The sequence below is a fragment of the Coregonus lavaretus genome (genome assembly GCF_964263955.1).
Source record: "Coregonus lavaretus genome assembly, chromosome: 23".
Taxonomy (NCBI): Eukaryota; Metazoa; Chordata; class Actinopteri; order Salmoniformes; family Salmonidae; genus Coregonus; species Coregonus lavaretus.
The window spans coordinates 17,902,221-17,925,082 of NC_140010.1; the positions used below are offsets into that span (position 1 = coordinate 17,902,221).

At 41.9% G+C, this 22,862-nt stretch overlaps 1 protein-coding gene across 1 annotated transcript; it reads left to right on the forward strand.

Annotated features, from left to right (window-relative positions):
* Positions 1–1,643: 1,643 nt before the first annotated feature.
* Positions 1,644–10,945, forward strand: LOC311098685 (aquaporin-4-like; the record flags this gene model as incomplete). Its single annotated transcript, XM_084139225.1, has 6 exons — positions 1,644–1,732; positions 1,833–1,886; positions 4,321–4,738; positions 5,017–5,181; positions 5,828–5,908; positions 10,670–10,945. 6 exons carry the CDS (start codon positions 1,644–1,646, stop codon positions 10,943–10,945), a joined length of 1,083 nt encoding a protein of 360 aa, XP_083995351.1.
* Between the last annotated feature and the right edge of the window lie 11,917 nt (positions 10,946–22,862).

Consider the following 22,862-nt stretch of genomic DNA (forward strand, 5'->3'; position numbering starts at 1 on the left):
TAATCCTTGCAATCATCTTGTGTCTGACTGAGCATAACATTCTTCATAGTCAAATAATCTTGAGGCAATATGGCTATATTGCTATATGGCTATAATATAGCTATATTGAGAACCCAAGGGGGGCCCAAGGTGGCTAACAGCCGGTCCCCGTCTTGGGTTCTCAGCTGATGGTATAGAGGACAGCTGGCTACAATCCCGAAGCTCTGTTTTAATGTTTAGAAACGTTATTAATCCTCGCTAGCGATACTGTTTTGGAAACCTTTGGAACATAACTTTCACATAAGCGAGAAATAATCTTTAAAAGTTGCACCTGGCTGTTTCCACACACCACCTCGCTATGACACATTCTTTCACCCTGTGCACGCAATTCCATTGGATCATTCAATTCCATTGGATCATTCCATTCCACATTTCCGGCTGGATTGCATGTGTTTCTCAAAATAGAAAATCGGTGTCTAATTACAAAATGCCAGTGAGATTGTTGGACTATTGTTAATTAATGTTTGTTGTTTTGTTTGCAGAATGGGGCATTAACAGCCTTATTTGAATCTACCTGTGTGTTCACTGACGTCACGCAATGTATTTGACATCACACTTCCAAATGGGCTTTTTTCACCTAACCGGGGCCACTACAATTCAATAGTGTGCAACTGCAGCCTGCATGTGGGCATTCCTGCATCTGCAGAAACGCCCCCCTCGAGCATCGCATTGGTTCCTTCATGAACACCCCACCGAGCATCCCATTGGCGGGAGCAACACCGTGTGCTAGCTAACTAGCTAGCTTGGCTATCTAGCACACGGTGTCGCCCTCGCCTCCTGCCTGCTGTGTACCGGAGAAAACTGTGCCTGACAGGCGGAGGCGAAGGACACTGTCTACCGGTCATCCCCGCCTCCCGCTAGCACAGCAGACGGGAGGCTTGTGCGACACCGTGTACTAGCTATATTAATAGTTAGTGGCACTGTGTGCTAGCTAGCTAGCACATGGTGTCGCCCCCGCCTCCCTCCTGCTGTCCTCCTTAGGACTAGCTGGCTAAGCTAGCACACAGTCTCTTTCGCTACGGCCTGCCGAACACCTGCCCTCACCGTCATTAACAGAACTGCTGGAAAACAGTGCCCAACAGGCGGGGTGTACGGCTAGCTAGCTACCAGTGTCATCCCCGCCTCTTCTGTGCTGTGGGGTTTATCGGCGGTTGGCATCCAACGTTATTGTGCATTAACGCCACCTATACTGTACTGGTGCGCCCCCACCTCCCGCCTGTCCTAACTTAAAAATTGGCCAACAGAAGTATAAAGAGGGGTTCCTGCAAATGCAGGAATGCCCACATGCAGGAAGGCCCCGAATTGCGGGCAGCAATTGCAACCTTCTCTTACAATTGGCAAAATAATTTTGTTTGTTTCAGCGTGTTTACAATTCTGATAAGAACAGCAATTCTGAGTAGGCTATGAAGACAAAACAATATCGTGGTTGGTCGGGTGACTTCATCACTCTATGCAAGTTTTCTGCTAGAGTTATCTCGTGGGCGGGAACTTCTCTACCCTTGCACTGAAGTCTCCTCCTCCTCTGCAAGCTCTTTGCTTAATTCTTGTGGGGGTGATGCCCCGTTACTAACGCAATAAAGCTCTTGGATGCGATCCCCGGCACAATGCGTGGATCATTTTCATTCGACAGACCCACTACTACTTTCTCCTCCCTTCTCGCACTGTGTCATTACCAGCCAACTGCTGCCTGTCTGTAAGTAGACATTTTTTGACTATTTGTTTGATTTCTTTATTGTGCAGTACAGAGAACAGGGAGATATTGCTCTCATTCAATCGGATTGTTGCGGAATGAGTGAAGAGAAAGCACAAGCAATAGAGGAGAGTGGGAGATCTTGTATTTATTTATGGTAAGTTCTAAATGGAATTAGGACAATTATTTTTCGAGAAATAATACCTGGGTAGAACACAATGCAAACCAGTTATTTGCTGTGCTAATGCATATTGTTTTAACCCTCAAAGCAATTAAATACTGAATACAAGATGTGAGTTGTGAGTGAGATGATATCATATCATATCCTCAGTTTATGCATAACCTATTTATAAACCATGGAAACATTTGCCACACTTTTATCAGTGTAAATAAATGTACACTACCGGTCAAAAGTTTTAGAACACCTACTAATTTAAGGGTTTTTCTTTATTTTTACTATTTTCTATATTGTAGAATAACAGTGAAGACATCAAAACTATGAAATACACATATGGAATCATGTAGTAACTAATAAAGTGTTAAACAAATCAAAGTGTTAAGTGGCTTCAAATAGCCACCCTTTGCCTTGATGACAGCTTTGCACACTCTTGGCATTCTCTCAACCAGCTTCACCTGGAATGCTTTTCCAACAGTCTTGAAGGAGTTCCCACATATGCTGAGCACTTGTTGGCTGCTTTTCCTTCACTCTGTGGTCCGACTCATCCCAAACCATCTCAATTTGGTTGAGGTCGGGGGATTGTGGAGGCCAGGTCATCTGATGCAGCACTCCATCACTCTCCTTCTTGGTAAAATAGCCCTTTCACAGCCTGGAGGTGTGTTGGGTCATTGTCCTGTTGAAAAACAAATGATAGTCCCACTAAGCCCAAACCAGATGGGATGGCGTATCGCTGCGGAATGCTGTGGTAGCCATGCTGGTTAAGTGTGCCTTGAATTCTAAATAAATCACAGACAGTTTCACCAGCAAAGCACCCACACACCATAACTCCTCCTCCTCCATGCTTTATGATGGGAACTACACATGTGGAGATCATCCGTTTACCCACACCACGTCTCACAAAGACACGGCGGTTGGAACCAAAAATATCAAATTTGGACTCCAGACCAAAGGACAAATTTCCACCGGTCTAATGTCCATTGCTCGTGTTTCTTGGCCCAAGTCTCTTCTTATTATTGGTGTCCTTTAGTAGTGGTTTCTTTGCAGCAATTCGACCATGAAGGCCTGATTCACACAGTCTCCTCTGAACAGTTGATGTTGAGATGTGTATGTTACTTGAACTCTGTGAAGAATTTATTTGTGCTGCAATTTCTGAGGCTGGTAACTCTAATGAACTTATCCTCTGCAGCAGAGGTAACTTTGGGTCTTCCATTCCTGTGGCGGTCCTCATGAGAGCTAGTTTCATCATAGTGCTTGATGGTTTTTGCGACTGCACTTGAAGAAACTTTCAAAGTTCTTGAAATGTTCTGTATTGACTGACCTTCATGTTTTAATGTAATGATGGACTGTCGTTTCTCTTTGCTTATTTGAGCTGTTCTTGCCATAATATGGACTTGGTCTTTTACCAAATAGGGCTATCTTCTGTATACCCCCCTACCTTGTCACAACACAACTGATTGGCTCAAACGCATTAAGAAGGAAAGAAATTCCACAAATTAATTTTTAAGAAGGCACACCTGTTAATTGAAATGCATTCCAGGTGACTACCACATGAAGCTGGTTGAGAGAATGCCAAGAGTGTGCAAAGCTGACATCAAGGCAAAGGGTGGCTATTTGAAGAATCTCAAATATAAAATATAATTTTGATTTGTTTAACACTTTTTTGGTTACTACATGATTCCATATGAGTTATTTCATAGTTTTGATGTCTTCACTATTATTCTACAATGTAGAAAATAGTAAAAATTAAGAAACCCTTGATTGAGTAGGTGTTCTAAAACTTTTGACTGGTAGTGTATGTTATTTATGACATATTTAACTTGTTAGACTTAAATATGATATAGCTGTCAAACATTTTATCATCTGATATATAATATTAACTAAATAAGTAATAGAAGTCAAAATATGAGTTCTGGTCAAGCATTGGGTCACTGGGGTTAGGTTGTCTAGGTGTCAAGTATGTGACATATTGCAGCTTCCAAGAGAGTCACCTATTTTACTTGACAACCCCCGACCCCCCCCCCCCCCCCCCTCTCTCTTTCTCGCTTTCTCTCTTTCTATTGAGTATCTTTATGTCCCTCCCTCTCTCTCTCTTTCACTCTCTCCACCTCTCTCTCCTTATTGAACCTAGTCCATTGTTAGAGTCCAAGTGTACCCACAATTTGAAAGTAGCCTACTATAAACTCATTGATTGCAAAATGGCATATTGCATCCCTCTGTGCTGCCTGACACAGTGTGCATTGCAAAGTCACTGGCTCAATGCCCTAGTGGAGTTAGAAATGTTGTGTCCAGGAGCAAGTTCCCTTCAAGTTCCCTTCCCTGGAAGGGTTAAGTAAATTTTCAGGCACACTGACAGATGGAAGATATCTAACTGGGGATAATAATTTCATTAATTCATTTATTATTACTTTGCCAGGAGCTGCCTGTCGGCGTGTAACCAACATCCCATCATGGTGGCGTTCAAAGGAATCTGGACCAAGGACTTCTGGAGGGCTGTGTCAGCCGAGTACCTAGCCACCATGATCTTCATCCTCCTCAGCCTGGGCTCCACCATCAATTGGGCGGCTGAGTCAGACAACCCTCCCCCTGCAGACCTGGTCCTCATCTCACTTTGCTTCGGCCTGGCCATCGCCACCATGGTGCAGTGCTTCGGTCACATCAGCGGCGGCCACATCAACCCGGCAGTCACCGCAGCCATGGTGGTGACCCGGAAGTTGAGCCTGGCCAAGGGTGTGTTCTACCTGGCTGCCCAGTGCCTTGGGGCGATCACTGGGGCAGGGCTCCTCTACCTGGTGACACCAGCGTCTGTCAGAGGGGGCCTGGGAGTGACTATGGTAAAACATATAGATCGGCCTGTTATCACAGAATCTGGATTATAGCCAAACAAGTATAGCAACAGTCAGAGTTCACACTATGGTTAAGATTTGAATATATTGTTGCTCATTTGGGACTATTCCATCAGGCAAGCTCAATCAAGCACAGCTAAAGTATTTAAAAATAATTTAAATACTATTTGAAACTAGGTCTGGGATGGATTGATGTCTTGAAAAGTATTGTTCATTCACAGAGGAAGACAAACTGACAGTTGCTATCTCTTACTCTTGTTTCCCAGGTGAACCCCAAGCTCAACGTGGGCTGCGGCCTGTTGGTGGAGCTCCTGATCACCTTTGAGCTGGTCTTCACAGTGTTCGCCACCTGCGACCCCAAACGCTCTGACCTTAACGGCTCGGCTGGCCTCGCCATCGGATTCGCTGTAGCCATCGGTCATCTGTTCGCAGTGAGTGTGATTCTATCTCTCACTTATTAGTACTAGAATTACAGCAAACCTGAAGGCCTCAACAGTCAGACATTACATTTAATTCAATACCATCTATGGAACAAAATGTATAGTGCATTGATGTAGATTGATGATGTAGTTTGTACTTTAATCATCATAATGGTAAAATAGTACAACAGGTATACCATAGAACATTAGTTCACAGTACAGTACAGTAGAGTATACAAATGTCTCTCAGACCTGCTCTCACATGCACATCCTCAATGGGTACCGCTGTACCACCTCCATGGCAACCAATCACTGGGGAACTACCTAAACCACACTGAGCAAGTTAATGCTCCTGAAAACAACATGCTGCCTACCTCTCTTCATAGCACAGCTTGATTTCAATGTGCTTTCTACATGCCACTAGATTATCCCTACTAAACTAGTACCTTGTATATCTATGGAATACCTCAATCTTAAACTACAATTCCCACAATTATATAGGTTTCATTTTATCCTGATCTACTTTATGGATTCAAGTGGAACAATACACTACTGTAGGTGTTGTGTCAGTTTGTGTCAGCTCTGGCTAGGTCTTGCTCCATGTCTCTCTCTCTACAGTCCCCTCATGTTAGCATCTCTATGCCCTGCTTTGTTCTAGATCCCATACACAGGAGCCAGTATGAACCCCGCTCGCTCCTTTGGGCCTGCAGTCGTCACCATGAACTTTGAGAACCACTGGGTAAGAAAGAAACTGCTGCAGCCTTTTCACCCTCAAAGGGTCATCGAAGATAGCACATTTGGTTCCTTGTAAATTGTGGAAACATACATTTTTGGTTTCCCATTGGTTCTGGGAACGAAGCCATACGTCTCCCAAAAGGTAAACCTGGAAGTAAAACGTTCTGTTGCCTGTTCTGGGAACGTACATTTTTATGTTGCAGGGAGGTTCTGAGAACGTTTTACTATGGTTCTCTGAATGTTTTCCTGGAAGGTTTTATTAACTGAGAATGGAAATTATAGGTTATTTGGAGGTTTTTGAATAACTTCCTTAAAACTTTCATTGAATGTTTCAATAAGACTGCTAGATTTGTTTGGGTTAACTATTTTGAACTCCAAGTACAGATAGAAATGTATTTGCCTAGGCATTAATCATGCAAACACATTTCTTTTTTTATTGGGGTACGGTATCAGTGAGATTCAAACCTATGATCTTCTGTTCTCTATCCATGGAATTAGTCACCAGGATGGAGCTAGCATGCCATGTTTCTTTAACTCATACAAAGTTGTTCATTTTAGTCTATTCAAACAGACCCCATTTCAAAGGAAACAAGCTCTCATTAAAGGGATAATCCACCCCAAACCACTAATTCCTATGATCGTTAAATAACACTAATAGGTGAAAACAATATTTTTTGTGAACAAATGTTTCATTTTGTCGGTATAACAAGGTTGTTAGCAGTGGTGGAAAAGGTACACAATTGTGATACTTGAGTAAAAGTATTGATACCTTAATAGAAAGTTACTCAAGTAAACGTTAAAGTCACCCAGTAAAATGCTACTTGAGTAAAAGTCTAAAAGTATTTGGTTCTAAATATACTTAAGTATCAAAAGTAAATGTAATTGCTAAAATATTCGTAAGTATCAAAAGTAAAAGTATAAATCACTTCAAATTCCTTATATTAAGCAAAGCAGACAGCACCATTTTATTGTTTTTAAAATTTACGGATCGCCAGCATTCAAAATGTAACGAGTACTTTAGGAATGTAGTGAAGTAAAAGTAAAAGTAGTCAAAAAAAATTAATAGTAAAGAAAAGTACAGTACAGATACCCCAAAAAACAACTTAAGTAGTACTTGAAAATATTTTTACTTAAGTACTTTACACCACTGGTTGGTAGCAACGTGAAAACCGTTGTGGAAATCTGTTGCAGCTCAAGTCGACTTCAAAACCCACAATGCAATGCTCTCTCTCTGGGCTGGCAAGCGTAGCTACATACAATAATACCAAAGTCAATATCAGCATGTGAAGTGGCTAGCTAGCTGTAAAATCACCTAAACAAACTGCACTATCAATTTAGGAGACTATCTCACTGAGTTCAACATCCAGTTCACCTCTGCCCAGAGCGAGTGCAGAGTATGTTGCTATGGCAACAATGGCCCTTTCCCACAGACACACAGGACGTATTGCGAGATGGTATTTGAAGGATAAACTATATGTTTTTAAATTACATTCTTAGAATGTTCTTTGAACGTTACAAAAGTTTTCTTGTGGTTTTTATGGAACGTTTTTTTTTTTATGTTCTGAGAACATTACTTTAAATAGAACCATGAGGAAACCTGAAAAAAACGTTATGCTGAATGACTGAAACTCCCACAGAATAAAGTTTTTTCTTAATGTTCTCTGAACAATTTGAGAACATTACTTTAAATAGAACCATAAGGAAACTTGTAGGAAACGTTATGCTGAAGTACTGAAATTCACACAGAAGAACGTTTCTGTCACAGTGGCTGATGTGGATGTGGTGGAGGAGTCACACGCAGGACACAGAAGCTAAGTCCAACCGACTTTACTGAACACAATAAATTAGACTCTGGCCTCAACAAAATAGGAGGCGGGCTATGCGCAACAATGCGCAAAACACAAGTAATCCAAAGTGCACGAAAACAGTACAGTGCGACGACAGGAAATACAAAATACAAAAGACGAGCCGCACCTGATGACAGGCGAACAATAACACACAATACACGACTAACAAAACGAGAAACTTATAGGGGACATAATCAACCCAAATGGAAAACAGGTGTACAATAAAGACAAAACCAAACGAACATCGATAACATACAACGGTGGCAGCTAGTACTCCGGGGACGACGACCGCCGAAGCCTGCCCGAGCAAGGAGGAGGAGCAGCCTCGGCCGAAACCGTGACAGTTTCTTAATATTCTCTGAACGATTTGAGAACATTCCCAATGTCAAACCAGTTGGAGAACATTCCTAGAACATTACCCAAAATGTTATTAAATGTAACCATGTTTGAACTTTTAGAAAACGTTCTCTTAAAGTAATGAAATACCAAGAAAATAAAGTTGCTTAAATGTGCTGAGAATGTTCCATTCCCAGAACATTGTGGGAAGGTTGTATGTACCCCGTGTCGTCAAGGCATAGGAGACTCTGTGCACATACTTTTCTGACTGCTCACACTGCTATAAAATTGCTGCAGACACACCAAAAAAAAAGGAATATGAAAAATGTTTTTTGTCCGAGACGCACTTTGAAGATGATGTTGTCCATATTTACTTTTCCTCAGCCAACAATCAGACAAGCCCATAGTAGAATAGTTTACGTTTTCAATTGGCTTGTCGCATTCTATGTAAGAAAATAATATTCCTCTCAAAGTGCTTTTAAATCGTGTGTGCCACAGTGAGAAAAACATGCATTGATATGCATATGCCCAGCCATTGCACAGTAGTGGGAAATACACACATTTGAAAGGGGTTGATGGCCACTGTTAGAAGAGGAGGATCCCAGCTTTCCATTATTACTACATTTATTATTTCTCAACTCCTAAAAATGAGTGAACTGCACCATTTTCAAACAGGAGAATCAGCAGAATGGTTTAGACGTATTTAGCTCTTGCGTTTCAAGTTGACCGGGGTCAAATGTAACATGGGTTAAGTGTAACAGGTAGGCCTGCATTATATTTTTGGGACATTCAAGTCATCAATATGATGCTAACTAGCAACAAGATAATGTTTAGAGTTTGTGATCTAGCTAATGATTAGCCCAATGGGGTAAATGCAGATGGCATCCCCATTCTTTAGCCTATTTATTAGTCACTGTGCCAGCCAGGTGATAGCCTAATGCTTTTTGCTAAATAGCATACCTGCCAGGCATGGACCAATATGTTATTGGGCTCTTTTCTGGATGGGCAAATCATATTTTAGATCGTGTCAGCATAATTTCATTTCATTTATATTGGAGTAGAATGTCCTTTTAAAAAGTCACCAGAACTGACCTTCTCACAGTCGTTCTACAAAGAAAAATGTAGGTCCCTCTGCGACCTTTGCCACATTTACATTTTAGTCATTTAGCAGACGCTCTTATCCAGAGCGACTTACAGTTAGTGAATACATTTTTTTTTTTTTTATACTGGCCCCCCGTGGGAATCAAACCCACAACCCTGGCGTTGCAAACGCCATGCTCTATCAACTGAGCTACATCCCTGCCAGCCATTCCCTCCCCTACCCTGGACGACGCTGGGCCAATTGTGCGCCGCCAATGAGTCTCCCGGTCGCGGCCGGCTGCGACAGAGCCTGGATTCGAACCAGGATCTCTAGTGGCACAGTTAGCACTGCGATGCAGTGCCTTAGACCACTGCGCCACTCAGGAGTAAAACCACTGCTAAAAAATAATCTGGAAACACTGACCATCCATTGATGTTTTAGTTGTTAATGCCTGGACACTTCAAATGAAGAGAGAGCTTCAGGCCTAAAGTGGAGTGACTTTTTATGTTTTAATATAAAAAGTCACTCCACTGAAATGCCATCACAGAAATCACAAGCTATTTGGTTGTGAAGACATGGGGTAAACAGATGCCAAATATTACAGCAGTGTATTAATAAAGAGCCTGTAGTATACTGTCATATGTGCTTTTTGTGTATATTGTTTAGGTTAGTGCATCATTGTGTGATAAGTGTTCAGGTCGTCTCTGTCCTCCAGTAGCTAATGTTGTCAATATCATTATTAGTGGGGGGCAACGGTGGGCGGGATGGGGGGCATATTGAAACTTAATAAGGTCACAGTGCATATCACCATGCCAGAGCAGCTAAGAAGGATCCCATCTAGTGTCGATCAAGGACATATTTACCCCCATAGAGGGCATGAGTGCTACAGACTGACATCAGTAACCATAGAAACACTGAGCGTTAAAATAAACATTGAAATGGTCAGGAAATGCGTCATCAATAGATCACTTGACCCTTGCTACTAGGTATAGATTCATTCATTTCAGCTTCCTATTTCAGAATAAAATGAAAAACCACATCAGTAGTATAGACAACTAAAGACAGCTGTTCTGGACATTACCCACAGCATGTGTTTCTTTAATTATGTATCCAGGGCAATTATTGTCACGGAGGTGTTTATAGTAGCTGTCTGTACTGAGTCAGCATGGCACAGCATGGTGTGTGTGTGTGTGTGTGTCTGTTTATCTGGGTCTTCGGTATAATTAGGAAAGGTCCTCAGTACTGAGAGTGGTGTCATATTATCTGACAGGTGTTTTCTCTCTCTACGTGACAAATGTTTGACTTGGCAGAACCTAAAGGTACCTGGCTCCACTGAGGATGCCCATAAACGATGATTGCTGCCCCTTTACAGACATGACAAAACATGACATCTGGTCTAATAATGCATGACAGCTCTGTCAGAAGGAAGTATCCTCTAGCTCAACCTGTGGTTCTAGGTTCATGTTTGTCTGAACTGGGTTTTACCTTACCTGTCTTGCAGGTGTACTGGGTTGGTCCAATCCTTGGTGGCATCATGGCGGCTGCCCTCTATGAATACCTGTTCTGCCCTGACCCTGAGCTGAAGAAGATGCACCGGGAAGTCTTCCAGAAGGATCCGGCTTCGGGGAAGTACAGGGAGGTGATGGGCAGTATGTACCAGGGGGAACCAGACGACCTGATCATCAAGCCAGGCTCTATCCACCACATCGACCTGGAGAAGGGGGAGAAGAAGGACCCTTTCCTGGACTCGACGGGCGAGGTGCTGTCCTCTGTATGACTACCACGGGCACTGGAGAGGGAGACCTACCTGTAGAGGAGGGGGAGATCCAGAGAGAGACACTTTGAGTCTGGGTCCTCCACCCCTGTACCCATACCATAAGCCCCATACTCCCAAGCCCCATGTCCCCATACCTAAACCCACACAGACTTACTTCTCAGGCAGAATACAATTGCTGCATTTCCTCTCAATGCAGGTGTATTATTGTATATGGAGGTGAGCCTCCCTCAACATTTGTGAAGTAAGTGGATAATATAACTTTGCACACTGCTCACCCTAACCAATTACCTTTCATGTGAAATCTTTTGATTTCTGCAATCTTGTCCAATCATCATCTGTCCCAGCTCTGTTTGCTTGTGGCATGCTGCTACACTGCAGAGTGATAACAATAGACTACATTTCTGTCAGGGAAAAATGTCCAGGTCAACCAATTACATGGGGTCATCACACTGAATTTGTAAACCAGAGAGGAAACATCAAGCTTATTATTTTGGGATTAGTGTCACATATTGAATATGTATATGGCATAAGAGATCTTATCTACATATGGTCGTTAAGCACATTATAGAACTCATGTTATGAAGGAAAAGACTCATGGGCGGCGCACAATTGGCCAAGCGTCGTCCAGGGTAGGGGAGGGAATGGCCGGCAGGGATGTAGCTCAGTTGATAGAGCATGGCGTTTGCAACGCCAGGGTTGTGGGTTCAATTCCCACGGGGGGCCAGTATAAAAAAATATGTATTCACTAACTGTAAGTCGCTCTGGATAAGAGCGTCTGCTAAATGACTAAAATGTAAAAATGTAATGTAAATGAAAAGTTATACCGAACATTTACAATCTTCAGCCCACTTCTATATTGTTGGTATATATTCTCCATTTTCAGTGCACATTGGTCAGGGAAAAAACTATTCAACTTTACCTATTTATTTATTTGTAGAAACATATTTGTCTTAAAACAGATTTTAATTGCCTAGCAACAGATCATAGACAAACCGTCAGATATCAGTTATAGATATAGATTTTCATAACTATAAGCAGAAAAATAATCAGCTATTTTGATACATTTGGAATGATCACATTATTATCATTGACTGTATTTTCATACTGAAAGTATTCTTATACCTACTTATTTATGAAGTGGTCTGCCTGCTTTACATAGCTTGGTCTTGAAAACCAAGGACCCATGAGGGAAATGTTTGCCTCCATACCCACCACTCTGGATTGTAGTATTGCATAGATAGATTTGAATGTTAGAATTGAATACTTGACAACTGCACCTTACTGCAGTTTCTGTGTTGATTTTGAATTTCATAAAATAAATTGTGATTTCCACGTCTTTAGTGTGAACTATTGTGCTATTATGCTGTAAGTACATGCAAGCCTTGGTTTGGCTTCTGTTGGTACCTCTCAAAACACAATACCATAATACTGTACGATATACCAAGTAGATTCAAAAATGTATTTCTGTCTCTGACATAAAGCACTTCTCACAAATGTTACAGTTTAAAGCCAGAGACTGGGTGGAGAATTGCTCCTGAAGAGTTGTATCAGCTCACCGTAGAAGGCAGTAGCAATTTACAGTAGCAGCACGACAGAAGCCCATCTCAGCCATGTAGCTCAGTTGGTAGAGCATGGCGTTTGCAACGCCAGGGTTGTGGGTTCGATTCCCATGGGGGGCCAGTATGAAAATAAAATAAAAAATGCATGCATTCTGGATAAGAGCGTCTGCTAAAATGACTACAAAAATTTTTTATAGCCTCCTCTCCCTCTAGATAGTGTCACCTCATAGCCAGACAGATGGGGATGATATGTGTTCTCTTTGAGTTAAGTCTGAGACTATACTCATAATCTCATTCCATCAGTGAAACGCTGGGCCACTTTGCCATAGAATAGAGGTGATCTGTCACCATCTCACTTTATTTCCTTTGGAAAAAGAACTGACAATTTCATGTGGAGAGAAGCCAAGTGAACTGCATATAACGCTAGCTAGGTGATGAAAAACTGGTTGACTTAGGTTGACTGATTGTGCCACTGTTAATACAGTTTGTTGTTTTTTCGCTTTGGTTCTATTTTCACACGTATGTGGTACATTTTCACAACTCAGTACAACACTCCAAACTGGTCACACTTGTAACACAGCCAGTCTTTCATTCAAAACCTGTCATTGTGCATTCATTTGGATAGTAAACATCTCTCATCACACAACCATTGATTCAAAATAATAGTTTATTGTGAAATGTATTGATTGTTTTGGTTTAATCACCAAAACACAACATAATTGATATCTTTTCAATTTACTCGTTTTAACATTGCAAGATACGTGTTTCAAATCACCCTTAAAACAGCTGAAAGTAATATGCTACAGTACTGTAAATTACAGTAATACAGTATATAGTGCTGTACCTGAACATGCTCTGCCCGCAGTTGTTTCACCCGGTCGTTGTTACTCTCAAAAGGCACCAGGTAAAAGTGTTTCATAGATACAGTTGAAGTCGGAAGTTTATATACACTTAGGTTGAAGTCATTAAAACTTGTTTTTCAACCACACCACACATTTCTTGTTAACAAACTATAGTTTTGGTGCATGACACAAGTAATTTTTCCAACAATTGTTTACAGACAGATTATTTCACTTATTTTAATTTTTTATTTTACCTTCATTTAACTAGGCAAGTCAGTTAAGAACAAATTCTTATTTACAATGACGGCCTACACTGGCCAAACCCGGACGACGCTGGGCCAATTGTGCGCCGCCCTATGGGACTCCCAATCACGGCCGGTTGTGATACAGCCTGGAATCGAACCAGGGGGTCTGTAGTGACGCCTCAAGCACTGAGATGCAGTGCCTTAGACCGCTGCGCCACTCGGGATAATTCACTGTATCACAATTCCAGTGGGTCAGAAGTTTACATACACTAAGTTGACTGTGCCTTTAAACAGCTTGGAAAATTCCAGAATATTATGTCATTTTTACCTTTTTTTTTGTCATTTAGCAGAAGCACTTATCCAGAACGACTTACAGTTAGTGAGTGCATAATTATTTTTTTTCATACTGGCCCCCCGTGGGAATAGAACCCACAACCCTGGCGTTGCAAGCGCCATGCTCTACCAACTGAGCTACACGGGGCCTAGTAGCTGTCATGGCTTTAGAAGCTTCTGATAGGCTAATTGACATAATTTGAGTAAATGTGAGATGTACCTGTGGATGTATTTCAAGGCCTACCTTCAAACTCAGTGCCTCTTTGCTTGACATCATGGGAAAATCAAAAGAAATCAGCCAAGACCTCAGAAAATAAATTGTAGACCTCCACAAGTCTGGTTCATCTTTGGGAGTAATTTCCAAACGCCTGAAGGTACCACGTTCATCTGTACAAACAATAGTACGCAAGTATAAACACCATGGGACCACGCAGTCATCATACCGCTCAAGAAGGAGACGCGTTCTGTCTCCTAGAGATGAATGTACTTTGGTGTGAAAAGTGCAAATCAATCCCAGAACAACAGCAAAGGACCTTGTGAAGATGCTGGAGGAAACAGGTACAAAAGTATCTATATCCACAGTAAAACAAGTCCTATATCGACATAACCTGAAAGGCCGCTCAGCAAGGAAGAAGCCACTGCTCCAAAACCGCCATAAAAAAGCCAGACTACGGTTTGCAACTGCACATGGGGACAAAGATCGTACTTTTTGGAGAAATGTCCTCTGGTCTGATGAAACAAAAATAGAACTGTTTGGCCATAATGACCATCGTTATGTTTGGAGGAAAAGGGGGGTGCTTGCAAGCCGAAGAACACCATCCCATCCGTGAAGCACGGGGTGGCAGCATCATGTTGTGGGGGTGCTTTGCTGCAGGAGGGACTGGTGCACTTCACAAAATAGATGGCATCATGAGGAAGGAAAATTATGTGGATATATTGAGGCAACATCTCAAGACATCAGTCAGGAAGTTAAAGCTTGGTCGCAAATGGGTCTTCCAAATGGACAATGACCCCAAGCATACTTCCAAAGTTGTGGCAAAATGGCTTAAGGACAACAAAGTCAAGGTATTGGAGTGGCCATCACAAAGCACTGACCTCAATCCTATAGAAAAGTTGTGGGCAGAACTGAAAAAGCGTGTGCGAGCAAGGAGGCCTACAAACCTGACTCATTTACACCAGCTCTGTCAGGAGGAATGGGCCAAAATTCACCCAACTTATTGTGGGAAGCTTGTGGAAGGCTACCCAAAATGTTTGACCCAAGTTAAACAATTTAAAGGCAATGCTACCAAATACTAATTGAGTGTATGTAAACTTCTGACCCACTGGGAATGTGATGAAAGAAATAAAAGCTGAAATAAATCATTCTCTCTACTATTATTCTGACATTTCACATTCTTAAAATAAAGTGGTGATCCTAATTGACCTAACACAGGGAATTATTACTAGGATTAAATGTCAGGAATTGTCAAAAACTGAGTTTAAATGTATTTGGCTAAGGTGTATGTAAACTTCCGACTTCAACTGTACCTGATGCCTCTTCAAAAGGCGGGCGATTGTTGGTAGGCTGATGGATGCCACATTGACAAAGGTGTCATCGTTTTCCTCCATGGCCTGCTTTATTTCAGACAGCAGTATGTCATTCCTGGCCCTCACCATTTCCACCACTGGTCGGTCAACACACAGCCACGGCCACCACCATGGGGTCTTCTGTCAATTATGAGGGTAGAACAGAGTATACTGTCAATAGATCATACTGTAAGACTACTAACATGTTTTGTGAATTTACATGCATTACTACATGGAATTTACTGTAAATGTAATGGTAAAGCATAGTGCATATCCTGCAGACTTACCGGTTTTCTTGGCGAAATGTTCTCATGATCGAATTGACAGTTGATCTTTTCAGATTGGGGTGAACTAATCTGCCAGCCTCTGCCGTGGTAAGGCCTCTGTTTACCACATGGTCAACGATGATGGCCCGGGCTTCATTAGACACAACAGTTCCCTGCCATCTGCCTCCCTCTCTCTGATGTCCACCTCTTTGACGGGGACCATGCCCACCTAGTTTGACCTCTTTGATGGGCCCCTTGTCCACAAACTCTTTGATTTCTTCCTCTCTCTTGCTGTCTATCCTGCTCCATGTTCACACACCCTTTTATATGGTGACCAATTGTGGTTACTACTATGGGAAATCAAATAGCAATAACGAGTAGTCATTATGTATGGTTATCATGTATCATACATGTCATTCAGATGTTTATACTTTACAAACACACATTTTATTTCTGTAGTTCTCCAAATCCATACATAGCAGACAAACCAGTTTAAAATCTATAGGTTTACCAAACAGTTAACTGATTAACCATTAAGCACAGTTGGATTAAGTGATGGTCAAATATATTTAAACAAATGAGAAGATAACCAGTATTGTGAGCATTGCATTGTGAAAGGCAATTACTTTATATGAAAGGTATTTCTATATGAAACACTGATTAGGTTTGGTGAAGCATTTACTGTGTGATTTTGTGTGTTGTCCTTAGTCAATTGAAAATGTGCTTAAAGTTGAGAAAAAACAGCCTTTTTGATGATCTGTTTTGAGTTTTGTATTAAGAGTTGTGACATTTTACCACATACTTGTGAAAATAGTACAAAAGCGATAAAAAAAACTACAAAAGGTAGAGAAAGAAAGCTAAACTCTCACAATATTACACTAAGGACAATGGTATACCATTCTGTTTTTGCTCTCCCCAACTCAGTTTAAGATATTTACACATGCCAACAACGCCACCCCCTGGGCACCATTGTTTTGTGGTGAAGTCAGGTATAGTATGCACAGTCTCAGGGACGACAGGTTGCCTACAGGTTAAGAGTGTTCGGCCAGTAACCAAAAGGTTGCTGGTTTGAATCTCTGAGCAGATTAGGTGAATAATCTGTTGTTGAGCCCTTGAGCAAGGCACATAATCCTAATTCCTCCTGTAAATCACAAACCACATCTTGGAAACCACTGATATAGCAGACACTCTTATCCAGAGCAAACCACTGATAAAAAAAAAAAAATGTTTTAAGGAACTCAGTCCTGCTTTCAACTTATTCTTTAACGTTGTGATAGTAGAATGCACAAGGTGCAATTTCGAAATTGGGAAGTGCATCATCAGTTTCCTCTTATCATGTCAGTCATTGCATACCTTAGAGAGTTATTTCTAACTTGCCAGAAATGTCCAGATCAACTACCCTTTGTCAGCTAACGTTTGTTAGCCCATAGATTTTGTTGTAATATTTGAGTCACTCAAATATCACATGAATACACATTAGACAAGGCAAAATGTATAGAATTGCAAGAAAATCTGATTTAAAACTGCTATATTTTCTCTCCACCAACAAGAGGGGTGTGAACAGTTTGTGTGGTGTGTGTGTGTGGGGGGGGGGGTTCCCTAATGATGGAAGGGGGGCCTGAGTGAAAAGGTTTGGGAACCCCTGTGCTAAATGACTTAATTGTAAATGTATCTGCTATTAGACTGTTAACCAGAGGAGGGCAGTCACAAGCCTTACAATAGACTGTCAGGTCTCAGGAGGTGAGGGGGACACAACGGGAGATTCTCATTTGAGCAAAGGACCGTCCTCTCTCCTCCGTGACCTGAAAACCGATAAGTGGTCGAGGGGTCAAGGAGAGTGTCAATTAGTTAGTAGGTGAACGGAAGTGTCCTCCCCTCCTCGATAGCCACCTTTCATCAAGGATAGTCATGTGTATCCTACCTGAGTCCATCACGGAAGAGTTTTGAGATCCGCTACACCCCCCCTTTGAATCAGCTGTTGTTATCCCTTTATCTATTATTTATTTCTTACACAGTAGTTACATTTATTTTGATCACTTTATTTATTTTGGGATCCAACACTGTAAACATAATTTGCCTGATGACGCATGAGTAGAGGAGAGGCTCATTACATACAAGCGCATTTGTTTTCACATTTCCTCTCCTAGCCTCCTCTCCTCGATTACCTTTTATCAAAAGGAGGCAAGGAGAGTACAGAGCACGTAGGAGTTAGCAACGCTAATTGAGAATCTCCCAAGGCAACTTGATTCCAATGCCTGTTCATTAATTGATTCCTGTTGTAAATTGTGATGTTCTAGCAAAAAAAGCTGAAAATAACATTCCCACCTAACACTTGTACAACTACCATAAGTGGCCTCATGACACTACATAATTTAATTGACTCTGTAGATGATTTGAAAAGGATCTGAAAGCTGTGTTCAGATAGATATTGGCCTGAGTCCCCAAGCAGGCTGGACAGGTCATAGTACCCCCCCCATTCCCCCTCCACTCCTCTCTCCCCAGCCTATGGGCGTCCCTCCAGGGCCTTAAGGCCACAGTCCAACACTCTCAGTTCGCTCTATATCATCTTTATGGCCCAAATAAATTAGCATCTGAGGGCGACCATCGACTATTTCCTCTTGTAATAGGGTTTGGAAAAAGCTCTGTCTGCCACAAGTACAGATTTACAGATCTAGCTCATCATAGGACCAGGCCGAAGGGAAGGGAGTGGACAGGTCGAGAGCCTCCCCAATTCAGATCAGGCCCTATTATAATTAGTAACTACAGGTTAATATAGATAAGAAAAAAGTTATGTATCACACTTTATTGCACTAAGGAACAGTATTACATTGTCCATGTTTGTGAGTGTAATGCATGATGACCTATGTTCTGTTCAACTCTGGAATAATTAGATTCCATTGCATGGTTTTGTATCCAATCACCTTTCGACACACATAGTTAGATAGAAACATCTCCCTGTATTCCTTCTCCTGCCTCTGCTGCTGTATTACATACACTGTTTGATGTTCCAGACCGTGACACCAAGCTTGCGCCAGACACCAACAGTATTTCAGGACCAAGTAAATACAAAGTGACATTGAATAATGGGTTCATGCTTCTTCTGTTCAGCTGCTCGGGTGATGAAATGCCTAATGAGCCAGCAGCAAGATTTCATTTAAGATGACGGTTCTTGCACAAAAAATGTAGTCTTAGGTTAGGCAAAATAATTGTATTTATTTTTTACGTTGATGCCTATTTGATAAGGCAAGGATGGTCTGAACAAGGCTTTTATTAACTTTACAATAAGGCTATAGACATTTATAAAATGTAATAAACAACTAAGTTAAAAATAGTGTAGAATGTGAAAATTCACAAAAACGTGTGTCCTATAGTACATTTATTTGTGCTATACCGAACCAATAACCACATCATGCATATTATACAGAAGGAAACGCATTATCTAATTCCCTCATCTAACATTCAACACATTTACTGTATGTAGAATTTTCTAAACTTAAAGCTTCTGATGCAAAATGCCTCTCAGCAGCCAATTCAGCTTAGGGGGGCACCAAAATAAAACACACACCTTAAAGATCATTAGCAATTAATATTTGGGGATTCATGAAGAAAATCAGCGTTAAACACTTGTTTAATAATTCATCCTATAAACAAGAAAGTCTCCCACTTCCTTAATAATTTAGAAGTAAGCTAATGTTGATTTATTCAGGAAGGTCTCTGCCACCAGCGCTGCCTGGAGTGCCCAAATTTGAATTAAAGTAGGACAGTAGCAGGCGAGTCTGTAATAACATTTGTATAATTTTATTATTGCTCTGGGCTCAGTTCATTTCCTCCTCCAGTAGCTGCGTGAAATTGTTTGATTCTGGAAACCGCCTTGAGTCTGCAGCTCTGGGGTTGGAGGGTGGTACAGGAACAGGAAGGAATGCGACACACACTCTCTCTCTCCATCTCTCTTTCTCTACCTCTTTCTCTACCTCCCTCTCTCCCCCTCTCTGTCTGATTCTCTGTCTGACACATATACCCACATGCACACACACAGAGATAAATAACCTTTTGTTATTCGGGGCTTCATAATACTGTTACACTGGCTCACTTAATAACTAAATCTGTCTGGAGAATATGATTGATATCCTCACTCACCTTGTCGCTTATGATAAATATTGTGCTATATTTGCATGAGAGAGCTGTGAAACTGAGTACAGTTGACGTTTATCAGATTTATCAAATAACGCCGAAATTAGGTTTTGTGTTTGTGCACTATTTGAACACACACTTTGCCATTTTCAGTTAATATTGGCCCCAGAATTGATCAAGTTCAACCATTGTCAGCCATTCTATGATACAGGTTTCTAGAATACATTCCTAGGTTACAGAGTACACTTCACGTCTAGGATACAGAGTACACCTCACGTCTAGCATACAAAGTACACCTCACGTCTAGGATAGAGAGTACACCTCACGTCTAAAATAGAGAGTACACCTCACATGTCTAGGATACAGAGTACACCTCACATGTCTAGGGTAGAGAGTACACCTCATGTCTAGGATAGAGAGTACCAGGGATGGACTGGGACAAAAAGTTGCCCTGGCATTTTAGCCACACCAGCCCACATCACATTTTAACCAGTTCATGATTAAGACAAATACTACATGTAAAAACACCACTGGAGATACAACTCACCACTGTAACTGTGAATCTGTTGCCTCCCTGTTGTGCAGTCTGTCTCTGCATCTTCTCTGCTGTCACTCTGTCTGTGCTTTTCCTTGTGCTCCTCTGTTGTCTGTCTGTGTTAATTGCTATTACATATAGAGCCAACAAATTAAGGAACTGGCAGTACATCTGTGTCTGTTTTCTTCCTACCTCCACTGCACTCACCTCTGACCTGTCTCTGCTAAGCCTAGTATCCTTTCCCACAGCACTGATACCATAACACTACGGGACCACACTGCCTTTGCTGGGCCCAGCAACATCCTAGTTGTGAATGAATAAACACATTTATTAGATAAAGAAGAAGAAATACTGAATAAATGCCTAATAGATTACCATTAGCTCATAATACCTTATAAAAGCCTAACTACTTATATTGTAAATATAAGTGCCTGGATTTCATATCCTATGGGTTAATTACTCACCAGACAGTTTATTAGGTACACCACCCGTTCACGAAAATGGATCGCTCCTACAGAGAGTGAGTCAAATGGCCGTGGCTTGCTATATAAAGCAGGCAGACAAGGGCATCAAGGCATTCAGTTACTGTTTGATTGAACGTTAGAATGGGCAAGACGAGCGACCTAAGCGACTTTGAGCTTGGTATGATCATCAGTGCCAGGCGTGCCGGATCCAGTATCTCAGAAACGGCCACCCTCCTGGGCTTTTCACGCACGACTGTCTAGGGTGTACCGAGAATGGTGCGACAAACAAAAAACATCCAGTCAGTGACAGTCCTGTGGGCGAAAACAGCTCGTTGATGAGAGAGGTCGAAGGAGAATGGAAAGAATTGTGCAAGCTAACAGGCGGGCCACAAACAGACAAATAATGGCGTAGTACAACAGTGGTGTGTAGAACGGCATCTCTGAACGCACCATCTCGTCGATCACGAATGGGCTATTCCAGCAGATGACCACACAGGGTTCCAATCTTATTAGCTAAAAACAAGAAGAAGTGGCTCCAGTAGGCACGTGATCACCAACACTGGACAATTGAGGAGTGGGAAAAAAATCCCTTGGAACATGACAGCGAGTTCAGTTTACTTGAGTGGCCTGAGCAGTCCCCAGACCTCAACCCAATAGAGCATCTTTGGGATAAAATGGAATGGGCTGTTCACAGCATGAATGTACCGCCATCTAATCTGCAGCAACTGTGTGATAACATCCCTGTGGAACGTTTCCGAAACCTTGTAGAATGACCAGAAGAATTCAGGCTGTTCTGGAGACAAAGGGAGATCCGAACCGGTACTAGATGGGTGTTACGTTCTCCCATCGGGTGTAGTTCGTCAGAGGAGGAGAAGTAAATGCCTGTGCCTGCGCACACAAGGTAAACTAGATGGGTGGGGAAGAAATGTGAGGTGTAATGAACTGAAATAACCAGACAACAACCAGAACTCAATGTTAGCCCTCAGGGGACATTGGTGGGGCAGGAAACCGGGTGATAGCGTCCACCTTAGCTGTTAATGTACGAACCTGACCCCGCCCCACCTCTTTACCCAAATATGTAACCGTAGCCTTTCCAAACTCACATTTGGCTAAGTTAAGGGTCAAAGAAGCACTGGCCAAGCGTGCAAACACAGTCCTCAATGTGCTCATGTGATTAAGCCAGGTAGTCGAATGAACAACCAGGTCATCAAGATATGCGGTACAATCAGGAACATCAGCCAATACAATATTTACCAAACGTTGAAACATGGCCGGGGCGTTCCTCATTCCAAAAGCCATTACCGTGTACTGGCAGAAACTGTCAGGGGTTACAAAAGCAAACACCTCAGAGGCACGAGGGGTTAACGGCACCTGCCAATAACCTTTTAACAAGTCAAGCTTAGTAACATACGCAGCTGATCCAATGGTGTCTATACAGTCGTCCATGCGAGGTAAAGGGAATGAGTCAGGTATAGTAACATTATTCACTTTTCTGTAGTCAGTGCAAAACCTTTGAGTCCCGTCAGGCTTTGGAATCAGCAGACAGGGGGAACTCCAAGGACTGCCACTGGGGATTGCCATCTCATTTCCCACTAAATAAGTTACCTCTTTCTTCATCACTCCCCTCTTGGTTGAATTCACACAATAAGGGTGCTGTTTGATTGGAGCAGCATTTATATCATGTTTCAACACATTTGTACGACTGGGAACATCCTTAAAGAGACTCGGAAAATCAGTGATTAGTAATTCAATATCAGCCCTCTGCTGATCATTCAAGTGCAACAAATGGGTTTGGAGAGACGCTACCATCTCCGAATTACATAAACGAGCACACTGCTCAGGAGTATTCCGCATCACCAAACCGTCCTCATCATTTATGCTGACTCCTGGGTGAGTAACCATGCTCACAGAAGCAACAGAGGATACAACAGGATTTTCACTGGTAATGGGAGATTCGATACCACCTCTAACATGAT